This window comes from Pocillopora verrucosa, chromosome 2 (genome assembly GCF_036669915.1).
Source record: "Pocillopora verrucosa isolate sample1 chromosome 2, ASM3666991v2, whole genome shotgun sequence".
Taxonomy (NCBI): Eukaryota; Metazoa; Cnidaria; class Anthozoa; order Scleractinia; family Pocilloporidae; genus Pocillopora; species Pocillopora verrucosa.
The window spans coordinates 19,773,007-19,789,043 of NC_089313.1; the positions used below are offsets into that span (position 1 = coordinate 19,773,007).

The 16,037-nt window shown below is 35.6% G+C and overlaps 1 protein-coding gene across 1 annotated transcript; it reads right to left on the reverse strand.

The window, feature by feature from the left end:
• Nucleotides 1–200: 200 nt before the first annotated feature.
• LOC131790535 (serine/threonine-protein kinase Sgk1-like) lies at nt 201–14,377 on the reverse strand. Its single transcript, XM_059107744.2, has 20 exons — nt 14,021–14,377; nt 12,943–13,029; nt 11,712–11,784; nt 10,613–10,688; nt 10,220–10,316; nt 9,401–9,447; nt 9,188–9,245; nt 8,629–8,712; nt 6,721–6,783; nt 6,395–6,463; nt 6,267–6,310; nt 5,698–5,766; nt 5,178–5,214; nt 4,753–4,839; nt 3,767–3,862; nt 3,455–3,562; nt 3,065–3,115; nt 2,373–2,462; nt 2,023–2,080; nt 201–1,037 (listed from the first exon to the last, which is right to left on the reverse strand). Exons 1-20 carry the CDS (start codon nt 14,090–14,092, stop codon nt 922–924), a joined length of 1,482 nt encoding a protein of 493 aa, XP_058963727.1. The 5' UTR covers nt 14,093–14,377; the 3' UTR covers nt 201–921.
• Between the last annotated feature and the right edge of the window lie 1,660 nt (nt 14,378–16,037).

Here is a 16,037-nt window from a genome sequence, read left to right on the forward strand (position 1 = left end):
CAGACGTGGTAGACAGGACTGAAAAAGAAGTTTTGAGATAGTATGTTTGGGCGTAAACTGAAATAATTTTGGCTATATTACGTCCATGTAAGCGTTGTAATCGCAATGTTCCTCACGGACCGTTTTGAATACGTGGGTGCGCTTACGCAAACGTCAAGTGAATCAAGCACACGGATCAATGACTTAGCAGTGACGAGGGATTCACAGGTGAACCATGGAAATTTTTAATCGACATTGGATCACTACATCACTTTATACAACTAAATATGACTAGCACTTAAATACAACGTATTTTTTTGGTCTCTAAACTCTATTATGTTCATGCAAACACAGCATAATTATCAATAAATTAAATTGGAACACAATTTATAATGAATTTATCATGAATGGTAATAAAGTATGCAACTCAATCGACGTAGATTAACCAGACACAGTTAATTCATGGGACCAATGTGAAAAGCGTGTGAAAGTGTCAATTTTGGCACAAGATCAGGTGTGACTTGAGTTCACTCGAGGTAACTTGTCTTCTTTACATTCCTTATCTTGACATCGATGTTCTTGAAGTTTGACATTAACTGATTTAATAATTAGATGGCTAATCAAAGATAGAAATGATGCTGATGAATTTTTAAATAACAGCATAAGCAATACAGGCGCACTTCAAGACAATGGCTCTTGTTGCCTGGGAAAAGTTACCCAGCTTTTTCCAGTTTTCAGCTATTTTTGACAATAGTCATTAGAAAAGTGCTTTGGCTTTATAGAGGGAATGTCCGCTCTCCTATCCGATAACTTAGATTAATACATTTATATTAAAGCATACTGTTTGAGGTTTTTTTTTTTTACTAGGGTGTACTTCGTTGCTGAAAAGGGCAAATCTTATCTTGAGAACCGCAAATTACTTTTACGATAAGACTATGCGATTCATTCATGAAGTACTTCTTCCATTGGAGCAACGTACGTGAAACCAACAAATGCATCGTCTGGATCATCCACACTCGCGCTTAAAAATGCCGAATCAGCTGATTTACCGACAGACCCTGTTGTGAGGGAAACAAACAAGGTTAAGTTTCATGACTGACCATAACCATGACGCTCTAAATGGGACGCTAGTCCATAACAACTCACCCCTATCCCACCAAGTTTCCCTGACAAATCACAGGTACTCTATAAAATACTGGGAAAAATAGACACCGCCAGAGTTTCTGTGTCTATTGGCCAACACAACACAAAAACCCAGTCAGGGCTCGAAGCTAGGCCTTTCAGTTCACAGTGCAAACTTGTAGGTTAATGGAATCTCATAAGGATGAGAAGTTTGGTAAGATTTAAGTGAACTAAACACGAGAAGTAACGCCAAGCAAAGGTACAGGTATTTTTCAATTTTGTTTGAATAAAAATCAAAACATCAAGAAATATTTAATACTGTGCAGTGACCACAGTAGCTTAAATGTTTTAAAAGTTAGTCATGATCACGTGATCATTCATATTAAGCCATTGATTGTTTCAAATGCGTTTGAGAGGTCCACAAATAGGCCACAGGTAATTTGCTTGTTATAAATTGCTATTTTCAGGTTATCAGTAATTTCTAAAATAGCTTTCTTATTATAGTAGCCTTTCCTAAACTCAAAGTAGTATAATATATACAATGTATATAACATAATTTTTTCAGAAATGAGTATCGCTGACAATACATGTATACTAATACATGTAAACTAATAGTTCCCGTAATTTACTTAAGGATGTAACAATAGTCTTTCCATTGTCTGAGGCCTCATCACCTGTCTACATAGGAGTGTCTTACACTCCAAATTGTAATTTGACCTGAACACAGCAGACACAGAGCCATCCCCTAGAAGTGTAGCTGCTTAATTTCAACCATCTTTTCGTATAATCACTTCATGCTACTTACAGTTTTTGGATATGAAAGCACATTGTATTAGAGGAAAAGGAAGAAAAAAAAGCCGCTCATCACACAGATGGAATGGATGGACAGAATAATTTCAAATCAAGTGATGTGTCACACACCTGGTACAGGTTCTCGAACAAACTCAGGATCAAAATGTCTCAAGTCAAGTTGACCTGTCTGTAAATAAGAGTCAGAAGAGTGAAAAATGAGAACAGTAACATGTACAACATATTAGTATTTAACATTTGGTAAATTCATGAAGATAGGGACAAAAAGTTCCAGTAACATCAAATAGACTCTTCACCAACCAAAGTGTTAAGAAAAGTGAAAGACTTAACTTTAAGATAAATCAATCCTCATTGCACCAAAGTATGTACTGAAAATTTAGTGTCTACAATTGTGCATCTCTGTGATGTTTAATTGTGGAGTCTAAGATTATAAAATGTTCAGTAAAACTGACTTAACTTACCACATTAGGGTTATATGGTGGTTCAATTTTTTTATCATACAGCAATTGCCAGTCAATACTTTGAAAAAATGGATGATTCTTGACTTCTTCCTTCAATGAACATACAAAAGTAACAAATTACACTCACAGACCTTGCAAAATTAGACTGTCCTTTCTTAATGTTTTTTCATTGAATAACCCCACCTTTTCCTGGTGCCCACTTTTACTATCACCTCCACAACTGAAATTGACACTAGCTACATCAGTTTAAACAGACCCACAACATTTCACTGAAAATCAAGCCCTTCCTCAAATTTTACCCTTCTCAACACAACAGTTGAAGACCACATTTTTACATGCTTCTTTTATGCAACTGCTCAAATTGCAGTCCACCTGAATTTGAACTGCAGGTCAAACTAACTTTATTCCATTAAAAAATTACAATCAGATTCCTTGGGGGGAAAGATGAACTTTCAAAAATTTGCCTTGCTTCCAATGTGTGGCTTCATAGCTTGGTCGATAGTAGTGCTCAATTACTAACTGGAATGAATGGGTTTGAATCCTGTGGAAACCTGAATTGTGAACAGCAGTCATCAACAAAAGACATGGTCAACCCTTACTCCTTGGTTTGAGAGTTCTACTGAATTATCTATTATTTATTTATTGATATTCATAATCACACTAAACAGGCATTACAAGTTGCACTGACTTACAAAGTCATTCTCTCCAACACCCAGTCGTTTTGAACGATCTTTCTGAAGTAGCTGTCAACAAATAATTACAATACTTCAATTCATTATTTCATTTCAAAAAAACATCAATCTTTTCTAAAGATCAGAGAAAAGAGTGCTTTTAATGAAAAAAAGCAAAGCTAAGATCTAGACAATCAAAATGGCTGATCAGAACTAGGGAAATTTCATGCAGAGCCAAAGAGAACTAGCAATTAAGACACCACTGGTTTAAGTTTTGCATCTTATTGGTTGAGAGTGTGGTTCAGTTTCCCATACCTTTACCAAGGCACAGCAAATCAAAGCTAACAAGAAGTTATCCACAATAACTTTAAACATTCAACTGGAATTTCTCTCACTACAAAAACAACTTACTTTTTCAAGAACATTTCTTGCACTGGCCGATATATTTGTTCTGAGTCGAAGAGGCTTGTGAAGAATGTTGTCATACATTTCTGCTGTATCTCGACTATAAAATGGTGGCTGAGAGGAAAAAATAAAGTCCACAACCAATTAACTTATACAGTACCAGAAGCTTTCAACATATAGTTTTGTCTTAGAATGTCACTTTGACTACGAGTTTTGAAACCAATTGAAAATAATTGAAGATAATTGAAAAAACGTCAATCATGCACTAAACTTGAATCAGTTTCAAAAGGTAACAAACAAAAAAAAAAGTTTCCATACCAAACCATACATCATTTCATATAACACTGCACCAAGGCACCACCAATCAACAGTTTTGTCGTACTCCTGTTTTCGAAGAACTTCTGGTGCTAAATACTGTACAATGACAAACAGACAAATGTCACTTGACTTATCAATGAACAAACTAATAGCGAAAAATATGTAAACATTGTTTTGAAGCAGTTGGTCCAAACTTTCAACAACACAAAAACATTTCCATGTGGCCAGGGTGTGGCCAGGATGAATCTAATAAAGGTGTATGTGACCCCTTATTTTCCAAAAAATATCAGACAATTGGCTTTCTATCAGTTTACTGTGAAAAGATAATGTGGGATCCTAGTGCTAAAAAATACTGCTTTGAGCCCTGTGCTTGTCATAGACTACACATTTCAACATGTTATGTAAGGTATTAAGCCTGTTTAAAAGCAATTGAACAATGGAGGCTCTGTCTGCCATCTTGAAAGGGAGAATTGTAGACTAGAGCTTTGTGCAGTTTTAAAACATCAGCTGTTGTAGGGATAACAGGGCAATTAAGTACTATCAACTGAATTGATAGCATAAATTGGCCTCCATAAAGAGTTTTAAAGCTGGTGTTTAGGGCATTAGCCCTTCATCATTCGCTCTGACGAAGGGCTAATGCTCAAAACATCAGCCATAGCCAATTTACATTATCAACTCAGTTGATAATATTTAAATACTCTGTTTTACTCCTTCACAAATGCAGCACCACAGTTTCTTTAGAAACTTACCCCTTTTATTGTTGTAAGGATAGTTTGGCATGAGACATGAGAACTAAAGGAGTAATGTTTTAACAGCTATAAACTTCTATTCCAAATACTATCAGGAATAACAGGACTTTAAACAGCAGTTCAGTAGGAGATTAATCAGTCAAATCATTCATATTGACGCAACAGCAATGAATGAATGAATTCTCTAAAAGTACTTTAAAATTTAATTCACTACCTCCACAATTGCAAGCAAATTACCTCTGGTGTGCCACAGAATGTTGATGTTGTACCAGAAGGTTCTATGCCTTCCTTGCAAAGTCCAAAGTCTGTTAAAACTACATGCCCCTACAGAAAGGATTATGATATGATATTGGAAACTTAATACACCCTCACATCAATAAATTCATGCACTGAGAATCAATGCCTCTGACTCCTAACAAAATGATTTTTCAGGATTTACAACGATTGGTTAATAATCACTTTGGCTTTATAAATGGAACCCACAAACTATCTTTACAATCAGAGGAAAGTCACCTTAACTTTCATAAGAGGACAGAGAAATCTGCTGACAGGCCCAATGATAGACTTAAAACCGAATGTAGAAAGAATCTTTTTTTGCTAATTTCAGTGCCTTATACCAGTGTTATTCCCACAACATTGTACAGCACACATAGATCACTTACTTTATGATCTAGAAGAATGTTTTCAGGCTTCAAATCTCTATCAGAGAAAAGAAAGTACATTCAGCTAAGTACAAAACACTTCTATCAAAGAATTTACCAACACACATTAAAAGCCTCACACCACCTTAACCATTTGACTTAAAACACACCTCTGATGCATAACATTTTAACAATCAAAATAAGCACCAGCTACCATGACCCCTTGCTAAAACTAATACATTTCACAGTTCTTTTTAATAAAAGGGCAAAGACCTGTAATACTCTCCCCCGGTCTACATTCTATGTGAACAATCACAAACCTCACTTAGTACAGTAATACAAAGCAAAAGTGTTGAAACCCACTAAGTAGTTTATAATATTTAATTGCAATTTAGTATGTAATTTGAAGACTATCCATTTCAAAAATGTGTCAATGAACTGGATACAAAAATATACAGTTATCAAATATTTTTTCCATGAAGAAACAAGACTTTGAGAAAGTTCCACTGCTTCATTTATGTACCACATAGCTCCATCAAACCTGTAAATTATTTGAAGAGAATGAAGATATCCAATTGCAGATGCTATTTCTGCTGCATAGAATCTTGCCCTGACAAAAAGAAAAATATACGAAGCAAGAAAAATTTACAGATTAAGTTTGATACAGATCTGTCATAAAGTGCATTTAAAATGATGAAAATAAGTAGGCTTTATCTATTGTGTGTCCCTGTTGTGTATAAGTTCTTTGCATCAGCCTGGAGTATGAATGTTTAGCCTGGTTATCCATAACTGCTTGAAGGCAGGACAATGACAAACCAAAATACCTGAATCCTTATGGATATTCTTTTACATGTCCATAACAAAACATACAACATCATACTTTTAGTTATCACTTTCTTTGACAAAGAGGATTGCATTTGTCATAAGAATTCTCCCTCCATTCCTCCTCAGCCAAACTCTTTCTACTTGACTGAGAAATCTAAATTTAATTTGGGCAACACTGGACAATACTAACACTTGAAGTACAAGGCACAAGATATTCAACATTAATCTTAAGGCTTACCACCTCTCCATAACAACTACATTTACATAAGACATCTGAGTACTGACCTTGCTTCTGGAAAATACCTTTCCTTTTGCAAGTGAAAGAATAACTGAAAATATGAAGAATCAGTTTAAGATACAGCTTGGTGTCGAGATGAAATTATAGAAGAAAGTAAAAAGATCTTATATCTTACCTCTCCTCCATTTACATAATCCAAAACAAAGTAGAGTTTATCACGTGTTTGAAAGGAGTAATGCAATCCCTGAAATGTTTATCAAAAAGATAGTCAAATTATTACTCTTTTAAGGTAAATTTTAAATGTTTTGGTTATGTGTGATGTATAATGACTGAAACACTGCAACAGGAACTGGCAGGTTTGGAGTACACCTCCTGACTTAGAGAGCATCTACTCATCTGAGGCAAAAATAAACCTAGTTGGTCGGGTGTAAACAAGACAAAACCCTTTGAAACTCCAATTTATATAATATCACCTTTCACATCAGATGAAGGGTTACTTACCACTAAGAAAGGATGCTTAACATTCATCAACAAAACATTCCTTTCTGCCATGATATGCTTTGCCTAAAAAGGTTAAAAATACTATAAGTAAAAACAGAAATGAATGATGTATTGGTTTTTATACAACAAGAAGCAAAAGCTTCTGTCAGTTTGAGTTCCAAAGAAGCATCTAGGCCTTATAATTATCAGTGTTGTTTTCCATTTTCTGTAAATTAAAACTTCTACTATAAAATGCTCAGCAGCTATCTCATTTGCACACTACCCATGGTATGTTGCAGAGTCAAGCAATCTCCAAACTGTTGAGCGCTTGAGATATAATGAAACAAAAATAATTTGATTTTTTTATATTTAACTAGTTTAACCCTTCTCAGAGGTTATTAACCCATTGACTCCTACGTGTAACACGTGCCTACCCAAAAGTTAAAATTTTGGAGAAACCGGAAAAGTAAACACAATGCGCAGTAAAATATGACAAATCTTTTTTTCCCAAAAACAAGCTCACGTGAAAGAAGACCATTTAAATAACTTACTATCAACGAGGAAAGCAATAGATGCATATTAAGTTTTTACTCTAAAATCAAGATAAAAGATAAAAATCAGTAAATTTTTGCGCACGTGTGCAAAAAAAGTATGCGGATCGGATTTCAAAGTGAATATGCAAATTTATCAGTGTGTGGAGAGATCTCATGTTACATGGAAATTATAAATGAGGAGAAAGACAAAACTGACCAAGGAACGTTTCGGGAAGAAAGCTTTATTCAAAACAGTTCTTGATTTTCTGTTAGAACCGAAAAACGTACGAATTTCTTACGTGTGCGAAACCCACGAAGTAGAATTCATCATGCTTAGATCGATGTTTACTTGACTTCACGGCTAGAATATTGCGCAGCGTTGTGTTGAAAATACTGAAAGTTCTACGTTTTAACACAAAATCTTCTATTAAACAATACTTTTTGGACATCTCATTACTCAAACGTGATATTTACCGTGCCTTTGAATCTTCATAATGTCTCTAGGCCTCGCTTGAAGTCCGATAGTTTGGTTTTCGCTTTACGGCCCTAATTCGCATCGCTTTAGAGAATTGTAGTGTTGTCGACTCGAAAGCTTATTTTGTCGCCTTTAAGACCGTGATGTCCATTATTTTTCGAGCAGATTATTCTATAGCATTTTTCCTTTTCATTCTGTGTTCCAGAAGGTCTAAAGTGGTGGGAAAGGAACAGAAAATCCGACTTGAAAATATTGAAAGTCGGCCGCGCGTACGCCATTTCTTTGTAGTTGATCATTTCTTGTGAACGCATAAAATGACGCCTCTGTACTACCCCCTAAAGTTATCAAAATAACTGCGCAAAAAACGGATTCTGATTGGTTTATAGATCCTCTAACAACAGAGGAAGTTTGGAGACAAAATTCTGCTTAGTAGGGGAGATAGGGGGGAAAGCGTCTCTCGCGCAAGTCCCCCACGCGGCACGGGCGGTTACGGGCGGTTCAGGTGTCAATGGGTTAATATGTAACTTCTCCCTATAATATTCATACACTATCTAGAAAATAGGTAAGGAGAATACTCAAACTTATCAAGTAGAAGATCTAACACTAAATTCTTGTACCTTGGAAATGTATAGCAGCAAGAGGGGAGAATTAACAATCAGATCTTGGGAGTTATGGGATTAACCAAAAAAAAGAACATTCTAAGCAAAAAATTAATCAGTAAGTGATGGCTGATTGGGTACTGTGGAGATGAGAAAAGCCAGCTTCATCTAAAATGAACAGTTTGCATACAGTGCAAGAGTGACATATATCAGATCAGAATCAACCCATAAGCTGATGCTTTATTTCTGGATTGTTTGCTTAAAATGATTAGTTTCTATTTAATTCCACCCTTTACCATTTCAAAATAAAGCATTCACAAACCTCATTTCTTTTTCTAATGGCAGCTTTGTTTAAAACCTTAATGGCATAGAATTCATCTTCTTGTTTATTTTTGGCAAGGAAAACCTGAAATAAAATAACAAAACTTAAATTAGGAATATCAAACCTTTGACTACAAGTACACTCATTTGATTGAGTTTTTCAAGAGTTTTACAACAAAAAAAGCTTCTAGATAAAAATATTTTTGAGTTTTGTCAGGGATTTCAACCAAAAGCTTTGGGTTGAAATCCCTGACAAAAGCTGTTGGTTTACTTCCACTTGTGATACCTCTCTAACCACCATCTGTTTTGCCTATGAGCAAGCTCCTGTGACCAGGTTTCATGTTGGCTCTCACACAAGCAAGGTACGAGTGGGCAAAGGGTCTTGAAACAAGAGTCTTCCCCTGAGCTATTGACTTGCCTGATTAAGTCCCTTTTTCTGGGTGCAGCTGCCTCCAGTACCATCAGCAACCACTTACAGAGAAAGCTTTAAAACCCCAGAGTTTAAATTACTTAAAATGAGGTCAGAAAGAATAACTAGAACCAAGAGAAGACTTACTAACCTTTCCAAAACTCCCTTTTCCAATAACCTTAAGAAACAGGAAGTCACTTGGCTTTGCCCTGTTAAAAACAAATGATGAAAAAAATTGCATTTCTTGGGTGCATTGGTCAATTTTATATCCTTTTTAGCAGGATACAATTTAAATATTCAACAAGATATTTCAGCAGAAGTCAGATCTTCAAAGAACTTTGAAGAATGCAAAAGTCCTACTTACTTTTGATTATATGAGTCCCCAAGATCAATTCTGTTGAGATCCTTAGCCTTTGTTCCAAAAACAATTACATTTGACATCAATAATCATTTCATATTTGCAACCTAACTTTCATGTTTAAATAAACAAGCCTTGAATGTTCTACTGATAGCTACTGGACTAGGTAAGACTAATCTATCAGATAAAGTTTAGCCATTCAACTGAACTCCAAATCTCCAACAGGAGGAATTGGGCTGGCATCATCTTGTTATAATTATCTATAGGCACTTAAATGGGTGAAGATTTGGCTCCCAGTAATAAATGCATTTGCAGCTCAAGGAAAAGTGTTATTTTAAAAAAAAAACAGGATTCAAGTTATGGTTTGTAGTACTTAAACAATATGGTCATGAGTGTCTAATTGTTATTATGTTTTCCACCCCTAAGCTATCCTTTGATTTAACTTACTTTTAACTTCTACTCTAAAAAACTTTAAACACATCTAATGAGACAACTAAAAATATTGTTATATCATTCTGATCAAGGGAAAAAAGGAATGGGAACAAAAAGGACAAAAGGCAATGAGTACTTCAATTTATAATTTTGAAATGAAAAAAAAAAAAACTGGTAATTTGTTTTTCTTTTTGTACCAGATGAAAGCATTTTCACTAACTTTGTAAAATAATTTTTTTTCAGACTAGATAGGTGATTATATAAATTATGACACTTATGAGGTCTAAACTTTCATTTATTTAAAAAAACCATGAAGGGAAAAAGTATTTTCCATAACAATAATTCTAATGTATCACAATAAAATTACTTTTCCATTAAGAAAGTTCACTATACCAGTGAGTCATCTTCATCAGCTCCAAACTGCTCATTGTCATTGTTAACTTGGGCATTTTTTGGATTATCCAGTGATAAAAACAGACGAATGTCAGGACTAGAGAGAAATAAGCAATTAATAGTTGAAGCAATTTAAATTGGTGTCAGAGGTTTGTACTGTAAATTTGTATGAATGTCCAGAATCTAAAATTACCACCAGAAACATGGAATGTTGGTACAAGTCCATTTGGAGCTTGCTAGCATGCAGCTCTAAGTCATTACAATCAACCAAGTTATTGGATTCACTTAATTATCAAAACTTCAAAAGTTTTCTTAAATTAAAATTACTTACTCCCTATTTACCAACAATAATATTTATAACAAAAAGTAAAAGGAGCAAGAGTCTGAACTTACTGCTCAATGGCACTGGGATGGCTAATTATCTTGGTTGTAAACTCATTAAGCCCCTCTCTTCTCATTCTTATGAACTCTGACAAAGAAAAACATGAAACAAAACATTTCAGTAACTGATTGGTCACTTCAGAATATATTCTTTAAAAAAAACTGACTGATACACAGCTTTGGTTGATCTGTGATTCAACCCTGATTCTTTTTCAGTCTCACAAATTGTACAATCATACAGTTCTACAAAGCCTTAGCAATTCATGAGCCAAGTTCATCTGCATGCAAGAACAGCAACCAAAATAATAAATATAAATGATACAGTCTAATTCCTGTGATTTTCGGCCCTCAAGGCCTGTTTCTCATTTGCCTTAGCTTATATTGCTCATTATTTAAAAGGTTTTTCATCCAAAAATTATGCCTTGTTCCAGAGGACTTTTTGTGTCACCATGATACAATTATAAGTGTAGTGAGTTCTATTTATCATAGAGCCACATAGGTTGGAATATTCACAAAGCTATTAGCAGTTCTACAGACTCCACAAAGTCATTTTCCTGAGAAGTCCTAGGTAACATGATGATGTGGATAAAAATGCGACAGACTTCAGATAACCCCCTGAAAAATTGTCACACAAGCCAAGAGACCCATAACAGTGGACTTTGTTTCAGTTCACATAGCAAAGCAAACAAGAGTGTTGCTACTCCTCCTGAGAAGGATGTTCATCCAAAATTTAATTGGTACCAATTTATACCAGAGAGGGGCTAAAGGTGTTGTGCTTAGGAACACAACATTATGATACTACAAAGGCTCAAACTTAACCCCATGATGCAAAGGTTAATGCATGATATATTAGGTCTCTAATATACAGTGAATCATAAACCTTATGAACTCACTTTGAAACAGCATGAACCTGCATGACACACATTACTGTTTATGGTAGGGTGAAACCTTTATTTCTTTTAATTCCGAGTGAAAGCCACCATTATTTTGAAGTTATTTCGAAAATTTACCATTTTATCCAAGATTGGAACATATTCTAATTGACCATAATTTTTCATCACCTTTTCACCTGCTTTGTTCCATGGATTACACCTTATCCATCATTACTCACCTGGATCAAAGTTATTTCCTAGCCTTCGTTTTCCAGGTAACTTAATGTTTAGGTCAGGGAAAACTTTCTTTATCTGAAATTAAGAAAAATAGACACATTAAGCTTAAACAAAAAACCAAGGTTTGTAAGCTTTCATGTAATTCAAAAGGAATAAATGCACACAACCTGACATGTACAAAAGTGATAGCATTCTATTACTGATACTGACTTTGAAAACAGTAATTGTTGGGTGGTGTGGCAATTGTGCATTTAATTCCTCCTTAATAAAGTGGATGGAAATATGACCCAAATGAAAACAACTGTGTGGAAGGCTAATGTTGTGAGGGTTAAAAGATAGATTATGTAATCAGCTAAGGATACAGTAGACCAGTGCAGGTATCCATCCCCAAAAAGGCTATTGACACACAGTTTGAAGCATAACCACTAAAAACTATATATCAATGAAAAGGTTATGAAATGCACTATTTGCCAAAAATATAAACTAACTGTAAACTGAATGGGGCATGACAATTCAAAGTAGAAAAAACTTAATGGTTGCTGATCAAGTGCAACAATGAATTTTGCCTAAACCACGAGCCTCTATCCATTATGGTAAGATTCCTATACCATTCTGTACTGAATTCCTTTATTTTTTATGCCGATAGCCAAGCTTCTTTTTAACTTTCACCTCTGGATTCTTCTTCTTTTTATCTTTCTCAATTCACCAGCTAGTTTTAAACACAGACAGATGGAAAAGATCTACACATGTAACCCAAATCAGGATACATTGACACAATTGGAGTGTAAGGATCAGGATGTTTCACATCAAAAATCCTTCAGTCATTTATGTTGCCTATTCACACATTGGCAGGAATTCAATTAAAAAATATGGTTTTGTAAATAACTTGCACAAGTTCCAATATTTTATCAAATTATTACTTGGAAATTATAGTCAAAAATAATTATAATGCTTAGTTTGACATTAAAAAAATTGGCCCATGGAGGTCTACTGTATCCATAACTCCAAAGATCTAACACCACCTTCAAGCGGGTTTACACTTCCTAATAAATTACTTGAAATGAGCACAGCTGCCCATAATTCTCTCATGTGTAAGTTAGGCTAAATTGCCTTTGACTTTGTAAATAACTTTGTGATAAGCAAGGCTAATTTTGAAGAACACCACATCCCTTGCCACTCAAATTTCTCCAGGATTCCTACACTACTCCTGTAAAAGACTATAACATATATCACCTTTTCATATAAGTTGTAAAACTCATTATATCTTCTGAAGATGAAATAGCTTCGTCCATCAGGAAGCTTCACTAACACTTTATACACCTTAGAAGATAGAAGGATATGTTTCGAAAAAAAAAAACATTGCATTGAACAACATATTGCTATCTACTGCTGGAATAAAATCCCTTCATTATATTCAGTAAAATATCAATATTTGTACACAATTTGAAACAAGTTGAGTGGTGTTCTAGAGCGACAAGCATTAGCTGAAAGGGCATATTTCGAGAATATATCTGCTTGGACCTGTCATTTGATGTTTAAGGAATTATTGAAAGTCTTTTTCAATTGTACAGAAAGAAGAGAGCTTTGTCCAAAGGTTTAACCTCCACCATGATTGCTGTCTTCAAGCCCCCTCCCACACCCACCAAAGTGATGTTAATAACCCCTTCACCTTTCCACTACATTTTGACACAAAACATCCCTGTCCCTCTCCCTTCACAACTTGTGATCACTAAAATTTTCCATCTGTCTGAAAAGTAGACTTGGTTAAATGCCAAGACCATCGTCTGTAAGAGGAAAAGTGAAACAGGAACAAAGATAAAATTGAAAACGGAACATACTTCATATAAGAACACACTTGTTTTCGACTGTTTCAACCTCGCCAAGTGATAATGAACCATAATTTAACTAATTCAGACATATCAGTGAACAAAATAACCATCAAGTCTCATCATTTTTCTCATGGATCTCATCCTGATCGGAATTTTTTTTTGTCATTATGCCGTGTTATATATGCGTTCGAGAACTTAATTGAAGTACGCCCAACATGTTGTTGAGTAGATCAAAAGTAGTTAGCTTCTTTTATTGGAGGCTAAACTTGAAACAGTTGGGAAAAACGTGAGGCCGACGAAAATTTTGTACTGACATAACCATTAACGATTCCATCCTTAATTGAAAATAGTTTGAACACAACAGGATTATCGTGCTTTTTGGCTGTAAGCTGACAGATCGAATTCCCGTAAAAAACAAACTCGTCAAGAGCGACAAATGAAAGGGAGCTAGCAAGAAAAAAATATTGGGAAATTAAACCTACCGTAAAACGTTTGGACTTATCAGAACTCAGTGTCTCAGAGTCTGGCACAGACACTCCAATCTGTTGGGACATGTTTCATTAGCTGAACTGGGAAAAATTTTCAAAGGCAAGCTCTTGGTTGTAGTCCTTTGCGCGTGGCAAAGAAAACAGACGGCGTACTCCCTCGAGAAAATTTTGTTGTTCCCCAAGTGCGTTCCAGTAACTACACGAACGACAATGAAGTTTTAAACAACTTAACATCCATCTGCAGTTGTGTATAGAGCGAAAACATCCGTTTGTCGAACACAAACACCTTATGGCCCAAATCCTGTAAACAACTGCTTATCCGGCCTGGATGTGAATAAAAAGTTTCTCGGCTACAACTTGGAAAGACTGGTAACCATAGCTGTAAATGAAGGATAGAAGGGGGAGGGGAGGGTAGTGTGGAGTTCCGAAGATAGGTAGAAGACCTCCAAGCACCCGCAAAGCTTGTCTCAGGAGCAGCTGCCGAACGTTTTTAGGAAATCGTAGAAATATACGACGAAATAGCCGTTGCTTGTGTAACAACTAAAATATCATTTTTACAAGCAATTTCTGTGCCGATATCGGTTTATGTGGGCCCTGATATCTTTAATGGAGAAATTAGAGGCCGCCAGAAATGTTTTCAGAAACTTGCACTTTGTAACAGTCGAAGTCTTGATTCATGTGGTTTTCTAAAATAGATAGTAAAACTGACTGTTTTGGAGGGCATTTCTGAATCTTAAATTGACAATACGTACTGCGTTATTCAACTTGAGTAATGTATTCCAGTTATTCTGTCTTTCAGTTTTCACGTACGTAGCATTTTATTGGAAGTAAAAGAAAGGAATTTAATGTTACGTGAAGGCTAAAAAAAGACAAAAAATGACGTCACGATGAGTGGGTTGGCAGCGGTTTTCAAAGTGTACATCAAAGATACTTAGACCATACATTACACGTACACTTTGTTTGACACACGTGCAATTTGAAATTCGCAAATCATATTTCTACATTTATATTTTCAGTAGAGTACGGACTAGAGCACATCCTTCGAGTGATCAACAACTTCGTGCTGTGTTGGAAACTGTGCGATACGTTAATTACTCTTAATTTGATTGACATTTATGAGCGATTTCGTTTATCTATACATAACCAAACAAGTACGTATGCGGCACGTGTTATATCGCCCCAAATATGGCACTGTTCGACGTTGCTTACAACGGGGCCTGCAACGGGACGGTGTGTGTTTCTTTCGAATAAGGCGAGAGTTGTGAGTGGGAGTTAACCGAAGCGCGGTGGTAAAATCGTCAAATCAAGTGAATAAATCGTGAGTTAATAAGGAAGCGTGGTACAGCTCTTTCACGTTTTGGACAGCTGGTCTCCTCGATGACAATTGCATATTATCAATTTCTAGTAAGCTGTTAAACTCCATGGCAAGTGTAACCAAAAGATTAGTCCAGATATAAAAGCAAGAATAGAGTTTTCTCAGCCAATATCCAATTCTACGGAAAACAATAGACAGACCACGAAGCTCCAGGGAATAAAACCCCTCAACACTGTGGTTAATTACAAATGGCCTCCAATTGAGGTCCATCCACTATTCAACGCTATATTGATCATCAATTACCTCGTTAATACTCATTTGCAGAAAAATTCTTTAGGTCCATCATTAAAAACATAGGCATGCGTAGCATGCAAGAGTTACTTTTTGGCTGGGCGGGTTGAGATGGGGCTTCACTTTGTGTACCTGATGTTTCATTTTTGTGACAGAAAGAGAGCATAACATTCAAACGGATGAAAATATCGCATTACTTCATCTTAAGCGTAAGAAAACCCTTATTTATCTGAACTCACTCAATTACTTTATAGTCTATTGTCTCTATTGTCGAAATACTTCCAAGCAAAAATGTAATGCCTCGGTGCTATACTTACTAATGCAGCGGTTGTTTGGTCTCGTCACACAACGCCATCTATTCCCCGTTGGAGAGAAAGCGCGTTGCGTGATGAGACCAAACAACGG